General features: G+C 40.7%; 1 protein-coding gene across 2 annotated transcripts in view; it reads right to left on the bottom strand.

Moving 5' to 3' along the window:
- The window catches only part of LIFR (LIF receptor subunit alpha), a 54,862-nt gene that overhangs the window by 14,213 nt on the left and 17,070 nt on the right, over positions 1-23,579 (bottom strand). For both annotated transcript variants that reach the window (XM_049794324.1, XM_049794325.1), the window contains 13 exons: positions 19,299-19,453; positions 18,461-18,581; positions 16,244-16,395; positions 14,341-14,504; positions 13,306-13,480; positions 12,754-13,023; positions 10,528-10,657; positions 8,556-8,719; positions 6,944-7,089; positions 4,027-4,192; positions 3,802-3,872; positions 3,157-3,370; positions 113-292 (listed from right to left, as the gene is read on the bottom strand). In XM_049794324.1, coding sequence (XP_049650281.1) covers positions 113-292; positions 3,157-3,370; positions 3,802-3,872; positions 4,027-4,192; positions 6,944-7,089; positions 8,556-8,719; positions 10,528-10,657; positions 12,754-13,023; positions 13,306-13,480; positions 14,341-14,504; positions 16,244-16,395; positions 18,461-18,581; positions 19,299-19,380 — 2,035 coding nt within the window. In that variant the 5' untranslated portion in view covers positions 19,381-19,453. The remainder of the gene's footprint in view (positions 1-112; positions 293-3,156; positions 3,371-3,801; positions 3,873-4,026; positions 4,193-6,943; positions 7,090-8,555; positions 8,720-10,527; positions 10,658-12,753; positions 13,024-13,305; positions 13,481-14,340; positions 14,505-16,243; positions 16,396-18,460; positions 18,582-19,298; positions 19,454-23,579) is intronic.

Here is a 23,579-nt window from a genome sequence, read left to right as displayed (position 1 = left end):
AGCACACAGCAATGCAACAATCTTCAACTTAAGAGTATTGGTGCTGCTCTCATTCCACTTTCTGCTCAGGCTCTCAACCAGAAAGACTCACAAAAAATTATTTCTGACTTACCAGACTTTATCACTGCATCTGTTGTATTTGAAGGAAATTTCTGCCAGTCCACACTACAGGGTTCAGACCCAGATGAATGACACCATTTTACTATGTAGCCACAGGTCATGTTGGGGTAAGAATTCCAAGAAATATAAATTCCATTCCCCATTGCCACAGCCCGATCTGTTTTGACGTTGTCTGCAACAAAGACGACATAAAAATCCATCAGAGAGCAGACACTTATCTGTAGTTCAAGCTGGAAGAAAGCCTTTCAGTCACAGCACAAAGGTTTTATAAACTGTAGTCATTTCTAAGAACAAGAGGTATGCTCCTGGTACCGTGAAATTTGAAGCGGTGCACTCAGCTATGCTTTCTGAAGTGCTGGAAATCAGATGTAGCCTGCAGCAAATCCCTCAGCCAGCCTTAAGTATGATGACGAGAAGTGCTGCAGCTCAGGGCTGGCTTAAAAAGCACTTTTTCAAGGTAAGGATTTACAGTAGATGGCAGGTTCAAATCTGACTTGACACCAATTTGGCAGGAGCCTCCAGCTATAAATTCCTGCTGTCATTTCATCAAACAGTTTGCTCTGTGTTTCTTTCAAAGTGTCTTGCTGTCACTCGCCCGACCACAGACAACCATTTTTCACTGACAATCGACAGCAAAAGTCAAGTCCCTGGTGACCTTTATGGAGGCTCCAGTCCACCAAGGGTAAATTTTTTAAAAATAAAAGCTTTGCTTTTAGTCTATTTTTATTGGTTTGGATTATCAAAGGTTTACTGCCCTTGAAGTGATCAGATCTGGGAACGACTTCTGATTCCTGCAGCTTCCCTCCACAGCTGTCCATCAGATGGGACCCTGCTGAGCTAAGGGATGTTTTCCAAAGGCCACAACAACAGTGGTGGCCCCACAACAGATCTGCAAAAACAATCTCAGGGTTTCAGTTTTTCCTTTTTCAGTGTTCTCATTTATGCTCCCTATTGAGTCTATTATTTCATGTTATTAAAGCCATAAACTATGGAAAGCTGAAGGGCAAGGGCAGTTTTTAAGAACCAGTGCTGTGAAAACTTTACTCTCACAGATGTGCTGTGAATGTTGAAGGACTATCTATTTCTAAATAATCTTAACATACAGCTAAGCGTACCATCCTTCTCTAGCTTGCTCATGGTGAGAAAGACACACATGATTAAAAAAGCAAATCAACTCCAGAAGTCTTTCCCTAAACTACTATGCATCCAGTGAAACTACACTTCTATGATGCTGGAAGAGAGCATATTTCTATTTAGACTGCTTTAATTCTTCTATTTACAGGAGAGACTTTTTACTGACAGTGAGCACATACTCTCTAAAAAATGCTTAAATACACCACACTCGATTTTATTTCCTGTGCCAGATGACTAGAAATTCACCCAGGGCAATACTGCTCATTTTGGTGTATTTATAGCTGCAACCTAGACTAGCAGAAGTAACTACTAGCACTACACTACTACTGTGGTAAGGGAGTCTGTAACAGCCAGATTATATGGCCTGATTCTCTACAGAGCACTTTTCAGAGACAGTGAGAAATTAATTAAGGCAGAGTACCCTTTGTTTGTGTTTTCAGTTTTCACAAAACCTCAGCAGATCTCAAGCTTCAGAGCCACTGCTCTCTTACGGACATTAAAAGCACTTACAGACTGTACACAGGAAGCAGCCAGAAAAGATGTTTGGGCAGAAATGTCATCCAGTTCAGTGAATGAGTCATCTTTCATGACTCCAGTCGGTGACTCAGACAATTCCTATACCAACTCTGGAGCAAGTCTTCAACAAGTACAAGTTGGGTAACACCAAAGGGAACCTCAGACATCCGACAGAAAGCTATACATGAATGCAAAGCTCCAGCTGCCATCAGTTGTCCCACACCACAAACCTATTACAGAGACCTCCTCGACTCCCAGAGCCTCGTTCTTTTACTGCTGAAGGAGAGCTATGAAAGCATTTTTATTCATTCAACTGTCCCATAAAATTAATTACTTTTCTCTCCAAGAAGCAGACTAAGAATATACTTTTAGGTATTAGTGTTTTGGAGAGGCAAAAGAAACATTAAGAGCAATGGTTTTCCTTTACATAGAACAAGCTCATTTTTCTCCCACTGTGAATCTCAGCCAAAGCACATTTCTTCCTATGAGAGATGGCCTTGTCTTACCAGAACTTGAGTTGCAAGACGGGAAACTGTGGTACCTGTTCTCCAGCTGGGGGAGGAGAAGCAGCACCATACATGCTCCTGGCAAACAAGCAGAGAGGGGCCTCGCTGTGTAAATCTGTCCTCCCTGCACAGCATCGTCCAGATCCGGAGCTAAAGGTTCGGGCCTTAGGAGATTACACTCTTCCTGGTGTGCAGGGAAGCATGGACTCTCAATAGCCACATGCAATATTATCTTTTCCACAAGCTCAGTGTTAGTGGCAGAAAATCATTATCTGCCTCAGCTATTTCCCTTTACAAAAGCCCGCAGCAAGAGTGGCAGTGCTTTAATTGGGAAGCTAAAGTCCTATCTCCTTTTCAAACACTGGCTCCTAGCACAAGGATGCCAACAGTTTCCCAACCAGCCCAATTAATATTCTCCTGCAGAGCTCACAGGCATTGAACTAACAATTCTCCCCTTAAAAAGCCACACAACAGCCCCAAAACTTTATTCTGATTCTCTTTAGCATGCAACACTTTTCAGCTTCTCAACAAGAACACACAGAAATAAACTGAGCTCCCTAAACATCAGAGATCGACACTAATGCATTGAAGCCTCATTCTTGTTGTTCCTGGGAGGTCTCCAGAAAAGGGCAAATAGCTGCAGAGACTGCACACTATCACCCTCCTTTTATGCAGAGAGCACAATTAATTGGCAAGATGCTACCCTAAAAGCAAAGCAGCAATTTTCTTCATCCCCCACCTAGTAGATCAGGGGAGGAAATAAACCAGAAACCAAACACAAACAAACAAAGCATGTATCTATCCTATTTTTCAATAAACAGATTTGCCCAGGTATTCCCCAAGCTTTGAAGGTATTTAGCTCTCTGCAGGGAGCACTTACCGCTTGGAAGTTCTACGCTCGTTATCCTCGAAGGAGGAGACGAACCTGCATGGTTTTTGGCTACAACACTAATTACACAGTCATTTTTTCCAAGTTTTATCTCAGTGCTGTTTGAGGGTTCGGTGACTTCTTTATATTCCAGTGGTGTCTCTAGCGCGTAGCAGGACACTTCATGAGACACTATTTTTCCATTGGCTTCAGAAAGGGATAAAGGCTATAAGCAGACAAAGAGCGCATTAAAACCAAAATGGAATAAACAAGAGAAGATATAGGATATTATGAATTTAATGTCCTGATCTAGTCTGATAAATGTATAGGACTACAAGGCAGAAGAGACAGTTGCTCAAGTGTGACTTTCAGGATTAATGCAGAAGTTCATAAATTTTTAATTTTCAGCTAGGATGTATGTATTAAAAATTCAATTCTTCACGTGAAATGCTTCTCAATGCAATGCTTAAATTATAAAAATTTAATAATATTCTAATTTGGGGAAAAATATTTGTCTCAATGGATGGTTCTATAAAAAGTTAAGAAAAGCAGTCCGATTTATTGACTATAAACTTTACTCATTTATAAATGTGTAAGGAAATAGTTTTTCTTCAGTTACATTAAATAATATTTTAAAACTTTAAGTGTCCTATCTACCTTCCAGAAGATTTTTAGACTTTTTCCAGAAGGACTTCTCTCTCTCCAGATATCTGGTCCTCTTGTAGGAGCTAAGAAATAAAAAAGAGGTTTGGGGTTTTTTTCCAAGTTGCACAGTAGACAATTTACCATCTACTAAAAAGTTAGTTTTTTAGATGGCTAATTTTAAAATATTTGGCTTCACAAGTTCAACATTTTTATCATCAAATAATTAAATAGACTTACGGGCTTCCAGTGTTGTGTGCTCCACTACCATGCTCCAGTCACTCCACCTCCAGAAGTGGTCAGCAGCCGAACAGCGCACCCTGAAGTGGTATTTGGTATATGGGCGCAATGCATTCAGCTGAGCTGTGTAAGTTGAGAATTTTCCACCAGGCATGGAGACATTGTGCTGTTAAAAATTTACAGAAATTGACATGATACATATATATCTTTTTCTCCTAGATTATGCTGAAAGTCAACACCTAAAAAGGTGATATTTCTCCCCAAGAATACCGACAGTGTGAAAAAAGCTGCAGTCAAGCCCTAGAAAGTAATTAATAAAAAAGAAAAGTATTTCCTATGCAGTCATCCTAAACAAAGGAAAATTTTTCAGATGTTTGCCAAAATAAAGTCATATGCAGCACAGAAATTGGAATATAACAGTAGTTAGCACCTTTGAGATGTAAAGCATGAAAAGGAGAGATAAGACTGACAAGCCTTCAACAGGATGAGCTCTGCACACAGTAGCAGGGTTGCTTCCCATCTATCCCCTCCAGTCCCCCTCTCTCCCACATGCAGCAAAACTGCTTTTATGAGGCAGGCCAGGATTTCACCTCTGGTATTCAGAACCTGCACTTCCACTGTGCATGTGCACATCAAACTGGGCAGACAGAGGCCTTTTTCCTAAGATACAGGTGCAGGGGCACATTAAAAGACAGTCTGTCTGAGCAAGATGTTTATCATGCAGTCTTCTTCCTAGGCAGTCATTTTTTCCTTCAAAAGATAGGTCCCAGTGATCTCTGTTCACAGCTCTTGTGACTGGACTAGCCTTTCCTATTATTCTTAAAATGGTGCGATTCTAGGCAATATTTCAGTTTCATGATTACTTAAAGAAACCCTAAGCCTGGGAGTGTTTTTTACTGAATCTAATTATAACACATGTGCATCACAGCTGCCAAAAACTGGACTCCAAGTGACTTTAAGATGCAACTAATTGAGCATTTCTAAAGCCAAATGACAACTTGAAAAATATAAAAAAAGCCAACTATCTCTCATACAGATGGAAAAGCTTCTGAAAACATCCTCAAAATGCCATGTAAAACCCCATAACAATTTTACAGCTACTTTTGTTTATTACAGAGAACTTGTGGAGGACGACATAACAAGGCTGTACAAGCTTCTACCAAGCTGTTTGCTGCGTTTCAAAATATCTGTAGCTGCGGGCTCTGATACAGGTGCAGTGAATCAAATTGCTGTGGCAGTGTAAGACCTTTCCGTCTCCCACTGCCCCAGATGACTGACCTGGTAGGACAGTTCACAACCAAGTGTGTGCCCCAGGCTTCAAGCAGCGTAACGCTGGCTAGACAGAGCCCTGCAAATCTACTTTTTTTAGCAGTTTAACCTAACTGAGCTGGGGGTGGGTGACACTTGGGTGCCTCTTTCCCCTTCTGATGGCACCAGAAACAGTAACTGTTGGGAGCAGAGAAATGCAGAGAGCTGTCGATGGTGGTATCTCAGACTACACACCAAAAGCCAACTCAGCTCATCTGTCAGAGCTGTTGCATACACCTAAAAGCCAGTTCCTTCTCCTGTTAATTGCAAAGTTATATATGATTTTCTTTGCAGTACCTAATCTCTGGGTACTACTTAACACATGTCATTACAGAGAAAATATAAAGCTTAAGGCTTCTATACTCATTAAGTGCTTTGAAAGTATTTTAAAAATACTCTTACAGAGCATGCATTAACTACTACCCTATTATTTTAGAGGCAATGTATATAATGATTATCTTCAGTCTCAGCTGCATCACTTCTGTGGCTTGAGTGACTTTATTCAAGGCTGTGCCGAACAGGCAACTAAATGCAGTGAGTAACAGAATACTGCTAAAAATCAAACAAATGTTATAAAACCCAGCCTCTGAGGTTAATATGCTCAAATCACAAATTCAGGCTCTGTGCAGCAAGACCTGATAATTCAGCATGTGCCTACCCAAGCTGGTCAGAGATACTCCATCTAAACGCACAAACACAGAATTTGGGGGTAAATCTCAGGCCAACTGAATATGCAGTTCTGCCATTAGGCTTCCCCAGTGACATAGATCACCCCACACAAAGTAGGCAATATGGAAGAAGAGGATATATTCCCACCACCTACACTCAGTATCTGCTGCTGGTGTCTGAATTAGTATTCTAAACTCCTCTGACAGTCAGCAGACTGACTATGCATCTCCAGTCACTGACACAGAGCACCAAAGCCAGGCAAAAGCTGGAGGCCTGAATGCTGGAAAATCTGAACCCCACCCAGAAATACCACCTTCTCTCCAGCTCCAGAGGTCTTCACTGGGGATTACCTATTGATACGCCCAGTGGGAGAATCCTTCCCTATCCTGCCTCTACATCACTGACATGCAAGCAGGTTTAGCAGCTCCGTATTACAGCCAGGTACATATCAACTGCTGACAGCAAGCAAATGAACTGTCCTCTGAGGGGGGTGGAAAAAAAAAAAAAAAATCAGCTACAGACTGCAAGATGCAATCTGAAACAACCACTGTGGAAGTCTGCAGGGCAGCAGCGCATCCTGGAACAAGTGTGTGTTAATACCTTTTGCACCAGGAAGCACAAAGCACAAGGATCGTTACCTAATGGGTCAGCATAAAGCACTACGCACCCTCTCCAAGCACCAAATAACATGGTGGGTAATTTGGCTTTCCTCTAAATTGTTTAAAACCAACCAATAAAAAAGAAAGTAGGCAACATGAGAGATGAGCAGAACTTTTTCTGATTTTTGTAGATGAACTTCTAGTCATTACTACATTAATCATTTAATAAGAAGATCAGAATGAAGCTCTTAGAGAGAAAAGAATTTGAAATGTGATTAGTTCAGTGAAAAAGATCAACATTTGAGCCAAAAAAAAAAAAAAATCCACTAAAAGCAACTTACCAGTTTTCGCTCAGAGTGACCACTGCGAATTTCAATTTGACACAGAAGCTTGATTTCAGCAAAGCTGCCATTTATAAACCAATGCAGACGGACGCTTGTAGAGCTGTTCCCAGAAACAGTTAACTTTTCTGGAGTTTTTGGATGAACTAAAAAAATAAAGAAAACCCCCTCAGTTCTAAGAAAAAAACATTCATTTTAGTTCAGAAAAATCTGACTTTAGAAGATCAAAGAGAATCAGAAGGATAAATAAGTGATCCGATCAGCAACTAGGACAGCTGCTGCTGAGAAGGCACTCACAGACTCATTCCTGACGATCTTCTCAGCTATCAAACATGGAAACAGACTTACTTAAAGCTGAGCATACTGGCATGTGTGATAAGGAGTTGGAGACACAGAAAAACATTTCCCTTCCTATTGACTTTATCAAAAAAGCGAAAAATGAGCTATTTCAGAGAACCACAGTGACAGATGAAACTTACTCAACTTTGTTCACCATCTGGGAACTTTTTAAGTTAGAACTTAAAATCTGCAGACTAGGACCAGGGTAGGACTCCTAAATGACCTCTCCCTTCCCAAAACTCCCTTCACAGAATTTTTCAATAATATTCAGTACTACTATTCATAGCTATCAGAGAAGAAAATCTCTGCTGTTGGAATTGCTCCAGTTACCCTCTTACCCTTAAGGAAATATGTACTCTATGTTGGGAATTAAGTGGACAGTGAGGGAAAGAAAGGAAAGGAAACAAATAGGAAATAGCAGTCATATTGACTGGGTGCAAACCAGCCCAGTTTATAATTAACAGAAACAAATTATGCTTTTCTAGGACTTGCCCATTTACTCTTGAAAATTCTAACCTTAGGCTACTTGAACTGGGACACGGACAAAAATATTGCACCATCTTCATGTTTAAATTCAGTTTTTCAGAGAGAACGGCAGAATGCTGTAACCATTAGGAACCCCTGAATCCTCAGCTGTGGTTGTGGAGGCAGATAGAAAAGGATGGGGAAGACAGCACTAGAAAGGTGGTAATTTCTCCCTTTCCTTGTTTAAACTGAATGTCTAATGAAAGAAGCTATTTTTTTCTACAAACCATGACAGCAGATGATCGTGGCTATTACCAACAGCAGGTAATACTCCTACTATTACCTTTTAACTTTTACTGCTACTTTTTTTTATGCTCCAAATCCTGCTGTTGTAAAACTGCATAGTATTTTGCCCTGTAAGCAGACACTGAAATACAGGGTCACTTAACAGTTCATAAAGTTACACCTAAATTTTAATTATTGATGTGTAATAGAATATGAAGTAGTACATAAACAACAACTGGCTAATTATTAGATCACAAGTAGCATTTATCTACAGCAGTGTATCCAATCTGGTAGATTGTTGTTGAGAACTGGCATCTCCCTGCACACCTAATCATTCCCTCAGAACATGTCCTAAGCTATTTTCTTTTCAAGTTCAAATTATTGAACACAGCAAAATACTGGTGACAATAAAGCAAATAATGACAAGTATACCATGTCAGAGCTCTTCAAACCCAAAACCAAAAAAAAACTGGTTAGCATGCAGTAAACGTATCTTTTTGCCTTTGTAATTCTTAAGTCTTACCTCTTTGAGTTAAGTCAACCAAAAGCGATGACTCCGTTTGCCCAATGGGATTGGAGACGCCTAATATGAAATCGTAGGTTTTTTGATCAGCCAGTACTGGAAAGCCACAGACACGTTCTCTGTTCATTTCATTGACTTCGCATGAAACATTTCTACCAGATATTCTACAAAGTAAAAAAGGGGGGAACAACTTAATTTTTGAATAACACAATTTCTAGAAAGTCAGAAGTTGAGACTGAAAACACAGTAAAGAACGATGGGTTCACTGACACATGGCTTACAGAATGATTTGATTGCAGAGGCATATCTAACACCACAACGCAGGTTAAAGTGGCATCAGTCATGACTTGCCCTGTTCTCACGTGAAACTCTCCTCTTCCACTAGCATAACATTTCCATCCTCTCACTTCTCAAAAGCCTGGAAAACAGGTAGGTCCTGTAAAACCACCTCACAAGTCACAACTGAGATTCTGACTTAAAGTATCTTTCTTCAGATCAGCATATATTTGCATTAAAAGAACGTTCTTAATTGCTTTCTGAACTAGGGAGATGTGACACACGTTACTATCAGTGCTACTTTCTACTACTTTCTCTCAGCCCTGCCAAATCTAAACTACGGTTCGTTACCTGGGATATATCCACTAGTCCCAGACGTTTTTAAATCAAAAGCAGGAGAGGCAGTCTGGTAACAGCCAAGACCAGAGTTACATCTTAAGGAGTGAAATCTAAAGTGTGTATCTGTATGTATGTACCTATATAGAAGTTCCTTTAATTACAATCTGTGTAAACCTCTCATTCAGTAGCACAAGTTTAATTTCTTCCTTTGGGCATTTTTATTGTGTTCTAGCTGAGCTCTGAGCTCTCTCCACACGATTCTCTCTATTTCAATAGCTCAGTGCAGGCTGAGAACAAGGATGAGAATGTTTACCCTGAAATGCATCACATTAATCTCCTCACAGCTTTGGGCTGAGTGAAACAAGTCTGAACTACATCCTTGTTTATGAGCTGAATATGGGAAGCCAGTGACTGCAGCTCCTTTCCTTTGAATACCTGCTCTGTTTTGTCCACCTCTTCGCACCCCAGCTAATTTTTAGCACTAGCATTCTGGACGACATCTGTGACTGTAACTCAATCCTCATTGCCCCTGACTTGCTTCAAAGCCACCATGAGACTCCATTTCCCATCAGTTTGTGTGACTCAGGCCTCTCCTGGCTCCTTTCCCTGACTCTTCCTTTGGCATCATGGGGGAGCCTCCTCGCCACAGGAATTTTGTTAACTCCTCGCTAACTTCTAATCATAACCACCAAGGAATCCCATTTGCAAGTGCTATTCCAAAACAGCAGTTCTTCACTTTTAAGGCTTTACATGGCCTACGATGTAAGACAAACTAATAGGACACCAGTCTTCACTTCTTTCTGTGGATGATATCAGTGTTATTTGCCCCTTTCAACATTTTCCTTGTAACATGCACTTTGCCTGCTCTACACTATCCAGTTCTTAATGCTGGGAGGAGAATGGATGTAGGCTTACTGCTATTTTCCCTAGTAGCATTTGGGAAATGCACCATGGCCTGCCTTACAACTCTTCCTCAGTGTGTTTCTGTCATCGTGCGTAGCAGAAGTTCAGTAAGTGTCTGACAGATGACCTGACAGAGGTTGCATATAAAAAAAAAAATAAAAAATGAGTGAATGACTCCTATATCTCTCTGTATTTTTGTATTGGCCTTATCTACGTGTTGGCAGCAGCCTAACACACTAAGCCCTTTATTTTCTCACGAGTTCATAATGGCATAAGTCTTTGGGAAAAGTTATGCTTAATTCCCATTGCAATTTTGCAGAGCTAGACAATGGTTTTCTAAGTTTAGTTTAGTTTCGACTTCCACAAGCTCCTTCATGGTGCAGAAAGTCAGAGGCAGTAATGGATATATTCCAGTTCCACCCTTTTTACTCCTTTTAGTGCCGAATTGTTTTACCTCTCAAATAAACTATACTTTGTTCTTCGTTTTCCGTATAGTCCACTGGGTCTGCCTGGTTTCCAGGTGCATTTTATATTCAGGAAGTTGGACGTTTCACAGCTGAGGTTTTGGGGAATATCAGGGGCATCTGTAGCATAAAAGGAAACCAAAACAGTTAGCCAATGTTTTGCCATCCTAGTACAGCAGCTGGGCCACTAGCTTCCTGAAAGCATCACCATTTGTTTTTGCTGGGTCTAGATTGTATGCCTCACCAATACATGGTAATAGTTACACTCCAACCCTGTAAATAATATGATTTAAAAAAATCCTAAAAAAGCAGATGGAGAATTATCAGCCCCATCTGACTAACACTTGACTCTAGGCTTCTAAGTGGGTGGGTAATCTGGTAAATCACATGCAAATATGTTCACAAGCTCCAGGCTCTGACCTGGAAGTGTTTCACTGAAACTCTGCCAAGACTTTTTCAAAATTCTGAGCATCAGTTTAGCTGCTGAGCAATGTAGGAATGCCGTTGGCTGTGCGTCACATTTTCTTACGTGCCAGCCCCACCGCTGCTTTGAATTCTCCAAGCAAGTCTTGTCAAGGAGATGTTCCCTTTAGCATGAATTCCCCACTGAATTTGAAAGTTAAAGCAAGCCCCAAATGGCTCATCCTCTTCACCGTTGCTTTGGAAGTGCCCATCTTTCTCTTTTAAAACTTGTTTTTTGCTCCCATACTAATGCAGCTTTGAGTGCCTTCCTGGAGAAGATGGGCAGCGCTCCCAACAGAGAGGGTAACCATGCTAATGTAGGACTAAGCAGAGCACTTATTTCAAGTCACATACACTTTTCTCCAAAAGGTAGCCCAATAATATTCACGTAGCTGGCCTAGAGAAGGGGCACTAACACAAGAGGCTATAGTGACAGGCTTAGTTCAGATTATGAGCAGTGGGCCAAAAAAGAACACTTATTTTGCCAGACCTAGGCTTAACCAAGGTGGTGTGCATACACATTTACTTCCTCTACCTTTACTTCCCCAAATGTCTCTCATCAGCAAAAGCATCATGACAAGTCCTCTCCCCTCCCACTAAGCAGGTACCACAAGAAGCAACACTGGCAGGAAACAGATTTCACCACATCCCAGCTCTTCACAAACTACTGTATGAGAAAAACCTGTAGGATTACCACAACCTTCATTCATGAACCACAGACTTAGTTACCTGGAAGATTCTCCCACAAAAGCAAATACTGCACAAATAATGTAAAAATGTAATCTTGCTGAGTCATAAAAGGTTGGACTCTGTTTTGCATCTGCTATCACACACCTAAGACACAAAGTCAATGACAGGAGGCAGAGGCTGGCGTTGGAAACACACTTTCAAAATAAGTCTGGTCTCTCCTGTCCTTTCCTTAAATCCCAAGGACCCTAAGTTCAAAGGCGTTTGTAACGAGGAATGGGATTCTAATGGGCAACTATTGGAAGACGATAACTCTCAAAACCCCTGTTAGGAAAACACACAAAGATCTAAAGTGACCAATTACAGGAAAGAAGAACCAGGTACTTTCAGTAGTTTGTTTTAAGAGGTATCTGTATCTCAGAGAGACTTCTGAGGCTGGCATGGTTACACAGAGAAGATACACAGTGATTCAGTATTTTTAAAGAAAATACTAAAAGAATGTTTAGAAGAATTTCCAGGAAGGAAGAACTGTCAGCTGTGTTCCTTTGCTGTAATTAGCTCCCAGGGAGCTACTGCCCTGGATGAGCATCTGTTGCTGTTGCAAGTCTAACTGTTTTATTGTCTTCATTTGACTGGTTGGTAAACGAATGTTTTCACTTAAAATTCTTGCTCTTACTCTTGCCTTGTCAGGGACCAAACTAGAACAGATGTAAACCTAAAGTGATAAAGACTGAGGGTGAATCCTCATATGGCAATAAACTAGTAAGAGTAAGTATTCCAGACCATGACGAAGTCCCTTAGAAAAAGAGATCAAGGAGACAAGCACTGGGCCAGGTTCTAAGAGAAGGCGGCTTACATGGGTACCTCCTCATCCTCTCAGCCTTGGTGTCTTCTCCATGGGCTGGAGTTTCTACAGTGAAATCAAACAAGTACAATCCCAGTTCATCCTTAGAAACCAAAGGCCAGGGGGGAAAAAAAGCCATAATAGTATTTGTTTTCTAGCAGAACCCTAAGAGTCTCAAAATGATTTTGATTTTCCTAAGGTTAGTAAACATAATGATACATACATCCTACAAACAGGACAGTTCCATCCATCTCATCTTTGGACAGTATGCACACTACATTTGTCCCACTGGTATTTGAAGCACTGGCATTTAGCACTCTGATTGCACTGCTCCGACTGCTCAGATGTATCATTGGGTATATTTCTGGTCCATAAGTCATCCGTTTTATCTGCTGTCCTTCTTCATGGACACAACAAATTGTCACATCTGAACCCACTGCCACCACAGTGTCCTGAGGAAACACCCCACTCCCATTGGGCTCGGTATCTTTTCCTAGGAGAGAAGGAAGAACAGAAAACAAAAACAAACAAACAAAAACCCCACATCAACAATTTGCTATATACATCGTGCTGATCAGCTAAAATGTGACTGAGGAGCCCTCCAATGCATACAAATCAATGGTTACTAGGTTTCATAACTAATGATTGCATTATTTCTCTAATCAAAACACCTCCAAAAGCAGCAGCCCATCACTGCCTAATGCTTTTCCTCCTATTTTGGCTTACTGTTGATAAAGGAATCAAAGTCCATGTGGTGGCAAGGAAACAAACATACCAGGGACCTCTTCTACTGGGCTCCAGTCACTCCAATCCTTGGGGCCAACAAACTGTGTTACATTAATGTAACAGCGAATCTTCACATAGTGTGATGTACACTCCAAAGGCATATCTGATGTCCAGTTCCAAGACAGAATGATGTCTTCATGAGTCAGTTTTGAATAGTAAGTTACCTACAAAGTTTGTCCCCAAAAAAAACAACCAAGAGAGAGTTTATGAACACCTGTTAGTAATGACATATAATCTGCCAGATGTCAACAGAATGGCAAATTAACTTAAGTAAATCATAAAATCCTGATAGATGGTCGAAGTGTCCACCTAAATTTCAGTTGTGTTGTGAATTTACTTGCACAAAAGCCTAAGATGCTAAACAGCCCACCAGCCAGGTATAACTGTCAGCCAGAAATACCAGAGGGTTGATATTTTAGAAAAAGCAGGAAGCTCGCCAAGCATTTCAAAAGGTATATACTGCATCTCTGTATCCTGGACCTCTCCCAGGCAGGGAAATGTTCCAACTTTTCCAAAATGAAAATCATCTAATATTAGTCCCATGCTGCAGATTTTATCTTTCCTCCATTCCTAAAAATTATAGAACAGAGCTACAAATTGGCCTGGAGTAACTGTGGTTGAAAAAAAAAAAAAAAAAAAAAAAAAAAAAAAAAAAAAAAAAAAAAAGTCAAACTGAACATTCAAAGACCACCAAGACTGGAGACACTATTGGAGAAGTAAAGCAGAGATAACAGTGTAAAATACCTGTCAAATTCATAAGGAAGTTCTAACTAAAAAAACCCCTGTACTAAATTACAAAACCTAAAAATTCTGTGACTGTGAATAAGTACTGACAGTATAGTAGCCAGTGTCCTCATAACTTTGAAACTTAACAAGAAGTTACCTACCAGAAGCATGACTACACTCAGGTTCTGCAAAGCTCTACAATTTTCATTCTTCTCAGCTTTCTTCAAATGACCTCCCAGAATATTACCAAGGGCAAAAACTATATATATATTTTTCATAAAGGAAGAAAAGGACTTACTTGTGTAACTTTTTCCATTGCTTCTTTGCGGAGTATCTGAATCTGCCAAAAGGCACCCAGTCCATATGGGAAGACTGATCCATTATCACTCCACTTCAGTTTTAATGTAGAAGTTGAAAAGTCAGGTGTCAAACTAAGAATGCGTGGGGCCAGAGGAACAAACCCTTGAAAAAGAGAAGGGGAAAAAACCATATTCGAGTCATTAGTCAGCAACACCAGCCCTACAGGTGTTTAACAGCCACATCTCTCTGCTCTGAACTGGCTAGTAGCCATACAAACACGTAACTCAACCTCTGTAATTAGAACAAGATGGGCTCTGTCATTACTTGAGCATGAAAGTTCCCAGGAAAGCACAGGTGCTGATGAGTCACCAGGTAGCATTTTCTTTTTACATCTCAGCATGCAGATCTATGAGTAGCTGATCATGAATATGACTCTTCATAATGCACAGTAAGGAAGACATCCTATCTTTCACAACCTTCATTCAATGGCACAGAGATAAAGGAAACATGGCGACAGTCTCCGAAGTGTACATGAGAACACATCTAGGGAGGATGACGGAAAATACCCCGAAGGAAGAAGTGGGATTTGGAGACCAGCAGGGAAGTGGGGACTTGCAACAAAAGTGAGAGTAGAGAGAAAGGAGAGGAGAAGCAGCAGGCGGAAGAACCTTACATGAGGCTCTGAAGAGGATCATGGGGAATGTGATTTTAAACCAGAAGAAATATTAAAGGCATGACATAGTGATGGGGAGAGGGCAGGGAGGTTAAACAGAAGCATCTCTTCTATGAATGGATGGTGGTGAAGCAAGAGGCTGAGAAGCAGGCAAGGATTATGGTAGTACGAGGGTTATGGCAGCTCATTGGGCCTGGTGCAGGATAAATCCTGTTTCTCAGATGTGTAATTTATCCAACTGTGGTCCTGGCCAAGGCTCTGAGAGCCTGCAAAGTGTTTGGCAAAGTCAACACACTACTTGGGATAAACTCTGATGAACCTGAGAGACCATCCTGCCTGGAATCAGCAAAATGCTGGAGAACCCACTGTGTTGCCCACGTGTTTTTGAGGTGTGTTTCCTTGAAGTTCTTCAGCTGCTCTCAACTGAAAACTGAGCCATGGTTAAGAAGCGCTACTGACTTTAGATTTTGACTGCACTAAAGGAAAAATCAGGCAAACCAAAACCAACACCTAAATTATGAGCAAGTGTGACAGATGGTGTCAATGCCATCTTCAGCTTACAACTTCCTCCTCTGGGAGGAAACTAATTTATCTAAGACTCCAACATGATACAGCCTACCTTCCAAGCATAAATGTATTTGCTTAGTTTCATATACATTTGAACAGAATGGGTAAGTTGGGCATATATTAAGAAAATACGATCCTGCCAGGAGTGGTATATGATATAACTTCCCTTAAAATGTTGTAAAATTGCAGGAATAAACTACTTCATTCTGTAGCTTTTCAGCATTTAAAATGGAAGAACAGGCACTAGGAAGTTTATTCTGCCTTTCCCAAGCCAAGTCTGACCAAATGCACTTTATGACCCATGCAGGTACCTCAGTACATAGATCAGGAACTTGTTTACAAATCCCTCCTAATTTATAATTAGGGGAAAAAAAAAAAAGGTGAAGAGTGTTTAGGGGGATGTAACAGTGTTATACTTAGTTTTCCTCCTCACATTCTGCCCTTGATTTCTCTGCTTTGAGCTATGGATAAGAGTGGTTTTCTTTCCCCTGAAGAAGGAGATAAAAAAACCTGTTATATATGGTAGATTCATATGGACTCAGCACATCAACATTTTACAGACAGGAACACTGCCAAAGAAAAGTGCAAGCATATACACTTCTGGAGCATTGTTAATCATAGTACAAAGGCCTTATGTGCATACATAAGGCCTGATACTTACAGATGTCTTCCTTGCGAATTTCAAATTCTTTGGTAGCAAGAGCAGTTCCAGAAATGCTGTTTGTGGTTATTGTCACCATGCTGGAGCTCTCTGGGACTGGAATCTCGACCCTTTTCTCCTTAGTTTTAAAACACACTGGAGGAGGGAGGTCACTGAAAAGACAGAGAGGATTAAGCAGGTATTTCAGCTGATAGAAAGCTAAGGCAGTTAAGTCCTATTCCTAGGACACTAATAAAACACAAATTCTCTGTAATATAACAGAACGCTCCATATTAAGTTTGTGAAGGAGTAAGACTTGCATGGGCTTTGGTTAGTATCAGATTAAAAGGCATTCCCTCATTTTTCAAGCCACTTTTATCATAGTGAGAGGCTGTGCACTACTTGTATAATGCAGCTACCTAGTTGTTAAGACAAAACTTCAAAGTGAAAACCTGACTTTTTCACCAAAAAACACATTTCTGAAACCTACAGTCACCATGAATCAGTATTTCAAAATAAGCAAAATACCCCCCCCCCAACCCCAACAGTACCTCCCCCTCTCTTTATGTTTTCTGACTCCCTCTCCCTCCATTTCTTCTCAAAGTGATGGCACATGGGTGCAAAGGGCAAGTTTACCCATCTGTGTCCCCATCTCAGAACAAATCTTTTAGCTCCCTTTTGCTACTCAGCTCATGGGGAAAGAGCAGAAGGCAGGGGAGAGAATTGCTAATATCCCAGATGGAAATACAGTCTGCGCCTAATGTTCATGCAGTGCTTGGCACATTGTCATCTGGCCTTTGTCTGGAGGCTGCAGATACATACAGGAAACAATAATGGATGGGTCAAGTCCCTTTGCTCATTATCATTGATATGCAACTAGAAAGGCAAAAAGTTTGGAAAAATCCAGACCTTCCTCTTGGGGGAAAGATGGGAGGAAGGAAAGCAAAGAGAACAATGCCAGACTTCCTGCTGAGGGACTGTTACTCACTTGTGAACTGGAACAGGACCCTGGAGCTCCCACTGGAGCATCATCTGTAGTCAAGAGCTTGGGTTGAACTTTTAAGATTCACGCAAGACTCTGGGCTAGCAAAGGCCAGCTGAGACTTGAGTGCTCAGAAAGGCTATTCCTCTTCTGTACTGAGAAATTATTAAAGGATGTTTGGGCAACTGAAAAACAAAATCTCTTTCCCTCAGGGAGGTCTGCACTAAGCTCAGCCCTCAGCCTCTTTGCTTAAGGGACCCAAGCCTGTTCTGCTTTGCTAAGGAGAAACAGCAGCAGCTACATGACTGTTCTTGTTTAGAGGGCAGTACCTCATGAACTCTACACTCCTGAACTTGGGCCACAATGTCACATATATGCGGGTTTTTTTGTGTAGAAATGATAGCTGGCAACACAGGAGGAATAACTAGACACAGAGAATCAAACAACTAGGTGGAAGAAGTGCAGCCAAGCCCTGGGACCCAAAGGACAAGTCTGGGCTGCCTGCAGAATTTACAGGAAAAACGACGGTACAAATATCTGGATTGGGGGCAGGATCAAGATGCAAAAAGGATTTGAAGTCATCCCGAGCACATGATAAGTATTTGGCAGACCCACAGCATGGGGAATTGCACATGTAGTTCTCGTTAGTGAAAAACACACTGAAGATTTAAGTTTTTTTAATGTCTCTCAAAATTTTGAACTTGCATTCACTTCAGAAAAGCTATTGTAATTGTGGAATAATTTTTACATTTCCTCTAATAGAATGCTCTCCAGACAGCTTAAAATTTATAAAGGTTATAAGACAGCCACCAAGAGATTTTTCATGTTTTTCCACATGTGAATCTCAACACTTATGTCATATATTCTACCGCTTTGGCCCATAACATCAGGATTCGCTTCTTCCAACTATAATTTCCTTTTGGATGGAACCTGGTTTAAAGATGTCCCTCATGAAAACTCTCAGCAAGGGCTAGGCAGACACACAGAGAAGTCTAAGTAAATGAGAGCATCTTCCAGTCCTTTGAAGAGAGCAATCAGGAGATTTTGGCAGGAGAATTGTTAGCATGAAACAAGACTTTGCCAGAAACCCCACCACTGCCTCAGTTAACAGTGCCTGGAGGGAGCACCACCCAAGGAAAACTGATGGGGAGATGCTGGGAAACAACAGTGTCACAAATTCTGTGGGCAGTGACTGAGGAATAACTATGCTTTTATCATAATTCAATAGTCTTCAACCAGGTATATAGGGGACTTACTTGGTAGTGTAGCAAAAGTCAGTTTGTCCATGTCTTCCTTTAGAAGAGACATCCCAAGTACAGATCATTTTACGTAAATTGTGTGTTACACATTTCAAATTCTGGGGGTGCCCCAGAGAACCTGAAATCATATAAGAAATACAGTCACAAACTGCAGGTCAAAACTGACCAACTGTGAAACAACTGCTATTGTTCACATCTATAGCCATTCTTTTTACATTTTTATTGCATGCATGTCTGGCCAGTATTTTAAAATTGTTGAATGATTTGTGTGCCTGATTACAGACAGCCACAGACTGCCAGATTTCTAGAAGTACCTAAACTCTGGGTTTGTACTTGTGTGTAATGACACAGGCAGCTGTTTCTTTCCACAATACATGTTCCTAGCCTAGCCTAATAAGCAGGCTTTGGGCCAATGGCAAAACCGCAAGCTTTGATGATAAACTTAATGAGTTTTTTGCTTTCCTCCATTGTCCCACACGGAGGGCAATTAATGACAGAAGGGCAATTAATGATAATGTGTGAAATTGTCGCAGACAGCCAACATATAGAGCAAGAAGGTCTCAATGCGGACATTTACACCAACTGCATATGCAGACTATCACTGTTGCATTATGGAGAATTTAACACCAAATTCTGCACTGGTTTACAAGATGCCAGTGGGTGCTGGAAAGCAGAGACCAGCTTTGGTAGCCCCTCCATCCCTAGGATGGTGTGGGACCACAGAGGCAACAGTTTTTTGAACATACATATAGTAGGAAAGCAATGTAATTAAATGGTGTCAGTACAGAAGCTACAAAGAAAAAATAATTTGTGAATTACATTGCAATAGACTCACCTATCTCTTGGCTATATATTAAGCTTCTCAAACATAAAATAGCTAGGGCTAAAAGGCAGCGGAGGCTTGAATTCTTCCACATTCTTCTACTGTTTGTTTTTAGAACAGCAGCTTCAAGCAGGAATAAACATCATCTTCCAACAAGCTGGTCAGTTCTAAAATTAAAAAAAAAATAAATCTTTGAAATTCCAAAGCTGGTACTCCACAAATGTCACTTTTGTTCCATATACTTTTCTTCTTCAGTGCTGCACCCAGATGTAGCAAATCTCTTCTCTTCGTTGTCTGGCAAGCAAACCTTTTCCCTGTCCCAACCACTCTTTGATGCATAAGTCTTCAGCGAGGCATTTCAAACACAACCTCAAGAATCACAGACATGTAAAATCTAAGTGTCCACAGGCCTCCTTCAGGACTATCAGGCCAGAACAGAATAGACATGGCAAGGTATTCCCCTAGAAGAGGTCTCTTCAACTTAGATGAAATGTCACATTCACAAAGGGTCTTGTATACCATGAATGGAAATGTCCCCTACTTCAGATAGGGATTTAAGGGTACAGGAGAACCCATCTGTTTTGTCTCCCTGCTGCTCACTTTTCATATTGCTGCTATTCAAAGCTATGGGATGCCTGAGACACTGCAGAACCAGATCTGATCACCCAGGATCACTGGTTCAATCCAGTGTTAAGTAATAATGTCTGGAGGAAAAAAAAGGAAAAAATGAGAGCCATTTCTCTACCAGAAGATACTTGTTGCTGTAAATACTGACCTTAAGGTAAAAATTGTCTAGAATATTACATTTAATGAGTTTTTTGAAGATTAATGGGCTGCATTTTTTCCAAAGAGAAGCTCAACTGTTTAGCAGGATCAGGGGTACACACTGAGTGCCACCCACACATCGGCTGCCGTCGGTTTTTGTTCTCAAAGAGAAAACTGTGGAAAAGCTTATCCTGAAGCCCACCCAATCCCTGATGCATTGTTTCCCTGTGACCTGAAAGCTCTGAAGACTTGAGCAGCCTCCCAGAGACCATAATTCCCATGTAGCAAGGGGCCTCCTCTCAGTGACCAACAGCAGGAGCTCTTCCAAAGCTTGATGTACATCATTGTCAGAATAACAGACTTTGCCTAAGAGCCTCTGTAATTTTGAAAGAAACCTCTCTTCACTGAAGTCCTCTGCGCCACTAGGAGTATGCTTGTTCATCCCTGCAATACAACTGTATATTTTTTATTACTTTTTTTTTTTAAGGAATTCTCCCTCAAGGGACAGCTGGGAATGTCTGAAATGCTCTTCTGTCCCTCACCAATCTGCACTGTGTGAGAAGAAACATATCAGCACTATGTCAAATAATCCAGAGCTGTTCACAAGGGGCCAGTTCTCTTTTTTCTCTTCATTTGCAATAACCAGACTAAGGGAAAGGCCTAGGCAGCACAGGAGCTGAGAGAGATTATATGATAAAGGCCAGAGTTACATCTAGAGGGAGGAAATACCCTTAAAAATTAACAATTATTTTATTTTCACCATGTTCTCAAGCTACCTGAAGACCTTGCTAAAAACATAATTTAAGCTATATTACCCCTAGACACATTCAGTTCTTCTTTTTACATATTCCTAAACTGTAATATCCATGCCGTGCAAGTTGTTAAAGGCCAAATCAAAAGTGAAGTTTGACAAATCCATGTTCAGGTAAAGATGAATCAAGAACCCGCCAGCACATAAAATATAATAATCTCTGTGCCAAAAGTCCCCCAATGCATTTTGGTGTTTTTCAGGGTCTTCATGTCCTAATTATCCATGTTACTAATGAAAATATGGGATGTTACCTCCAGGCTTAAACTTTGTTCACAAACCTCTCACTTGATCAAAAATGTGAAGAACACTCAGACAGACCTGGGAGTTACATGAATAAAAAGACTGATTGCTATTTGCAATGTACCTGTAAATTATATCTCTTTGTTTGTGAGTACTTCTTCAAAGGCCATTTCTGGTTTGCAGAAAAGCCCAAAATCAGAACTTCAAGTTTTACATCAAAATCTGTTGACAGTCCCTTATCAGTTAGCAAAAGCCAAGGAAAGAATGAAAAAAAGGGAAAGCACTGATGCCACTGGAAGGAGAGAAAACTATTGTGGAGTTAATTAAATCCCAAGCCTCTCACTTTCTAAACATATTATCTGAACAGGATTGTGCAAAACCTGTTTGGTCATGCCAGGATTATGAGGCAGATTTCAGCAACTATACCTGTGTGTGTCTGTGGTTCAAGAAAATCTTCCGATTTTCTGCAAATTCTTTCAAAACACCACTTACTGAGTAGTCCTTCTACTGCCGAATTTTTAAGAGTAACATCATAGCAGTGAATTACAAGAAATTCGAGTCATACCAAATTCTCCTAACTCAAGCACAGTTTTAGTATCTGTTTTGGAGTCAGGCACCAAAGGGAACCTATGCACTTTCATGCAGAGCACGATGAGTGTCTTGTAAACCACAATCTTTCGTAAGAAGCGTAGACTCCCTGGCTCCTGTCTTCTCATACACATTTTATAGCTTGCTGAAAAGTTGGCAATTTGAAGCCTCATGTCGCATAATTAAATGCCATTAGTCAGGAGAAAAGATCCCCATTTATAGGCTTGTTTTAATTACAAAGTTACAAAATAATTTAAGTAATTTAAAAATAGGAAATTCACTTTCTTTGGATGAAAGCTGCCTTCCATCAGTTCAAGACTAATTCAAAAAAGGCATGGAGGTTTTTCTGTACCCTGAAGAGATACAAAAAGCATGTTACCCTCCAGGCAGATATACTCTAAAGCTGGATAGGACAATATAAGAGTCAGAGACATTTATTTAGGACAAGAGAGGCTCAACGTTGTCAGAGAAAGGCAAAACCTTGACCAGGGCCGGCTGGAGTGCAACAGGAGCAGTTGTCACTAAGTGTAAATGTCTTTATATTGTAAATCTTTATTTTTAAAAAATAAGATGAAGGCGGTCAGCCCATTCTCTCCACCAGAAAGAGCAACTGCAACTAACCATTTTTAACAGACATCCATCTCAAAAAACATCAGCAATAGCACATCCCACAACAACCTCATTGCCTTGGGCAATCTATTTGTGTCACTTCTGGCACTACCATTAGTGCTCCCAATGTGCTACACAACTATCTCTTGCTCCATTTTAAGCACATTACTTTGTCCTATCTCCAGCAGACAAAGAACAGTTTATTCTCCGTCTTGCAGTCGACCTCTTACAAAGATGACTGATACCAGGTCTCTACTAGCTCCTCCCTTAAAAACTCCAATTTTTTTCATCATTTCCCAGTCTCAGTTTTTAGATTTCTGATCATTCCTGGAAAAAATATTTCTCTGTGGACCAAATCTGCTGTATCCTCAGCTTTGAAATATTTCTGCCCCCTGAGGCCTGAGCATTATCAAGCACAATGAAGGAACTTTTCTAAGGCAAACCTATGCATAGTATGTGTTTACACAGCCCATGCCATATTTGCTTTTCTCTCAACATTCAGACCTTGTTGACTCAGTTTCACCATGTGATCCAGCCCTGGATACTACTGTATAAAGCTGCCACATAGTTGTTTATCTATTACTTCAGACTCCAACCTCATCCTCAAATGGACTGCAAACCTCCTGGCTTAGCATGAGTATATTTACACAGCAAATTCATCTTAAAGGCCTTGCCTGAAAAGGTCTTCGTTTTTGAAATTTTAAAATAAGGAAAAAGCCTCACATAAATCCATGCTAAGGAACAACATAGTGTTGCATCTCATATTCACATGCAAATTCATGCCATACCAACAGCAAAGGCATGGCAGGCTTCAGTATATAATTGCCCACATTTAAGAGCAGCTACTAAAAGCAGGATTCCACAGTAACTGTTGGAAGCTACAGTACATGGAGAAGTCCTGACTTCTGCTCAGGGCTTTATGTTGTGCAGAGGAACTACCCTTGTGCCTGTGGTCAGAAAGAAGTAATTTTAAATTGCTTTTTATGCAGATATGCTAACAAAGGAACAATTAGACTCAGATTCTTAATCACTGAAGCCAGTGGATGGTGGCCCTTATTTGAAACAGCTAAATAACAACTGTGGACTTTTAGATGAATTTTAAAGATGTTTTGATCCATACAGTGCACCTACTGGTGGTCAGATAGAAAAGAGAGGGAAAGGACTTCAAGTCAATAATGTGCACCTCAGAAAAGCAGCTGTGGGGACAGGTTTCCTTCAAAACCTTGTCAGCTGTAAAGAAGGTTAAAGTTTCTGGGACAAGCTGAGAAAACTAGGGCAGC

Source organism: Accipiter gentilis, chromosome Z (genome assembly GCF_929443795.1).
Source record: "Accipiter gentilis chromosome Z, bAccGen1.1, whole genome shotgun sequence".
NCBI lineage: Eukaryota > Metazoa > Chordata > Aves > Accipitriformes > Accipitridae > Astur > Astur gentilis.
This window is presented reverse-complemented; position numbering and strand designations above follow the sequence as displayed.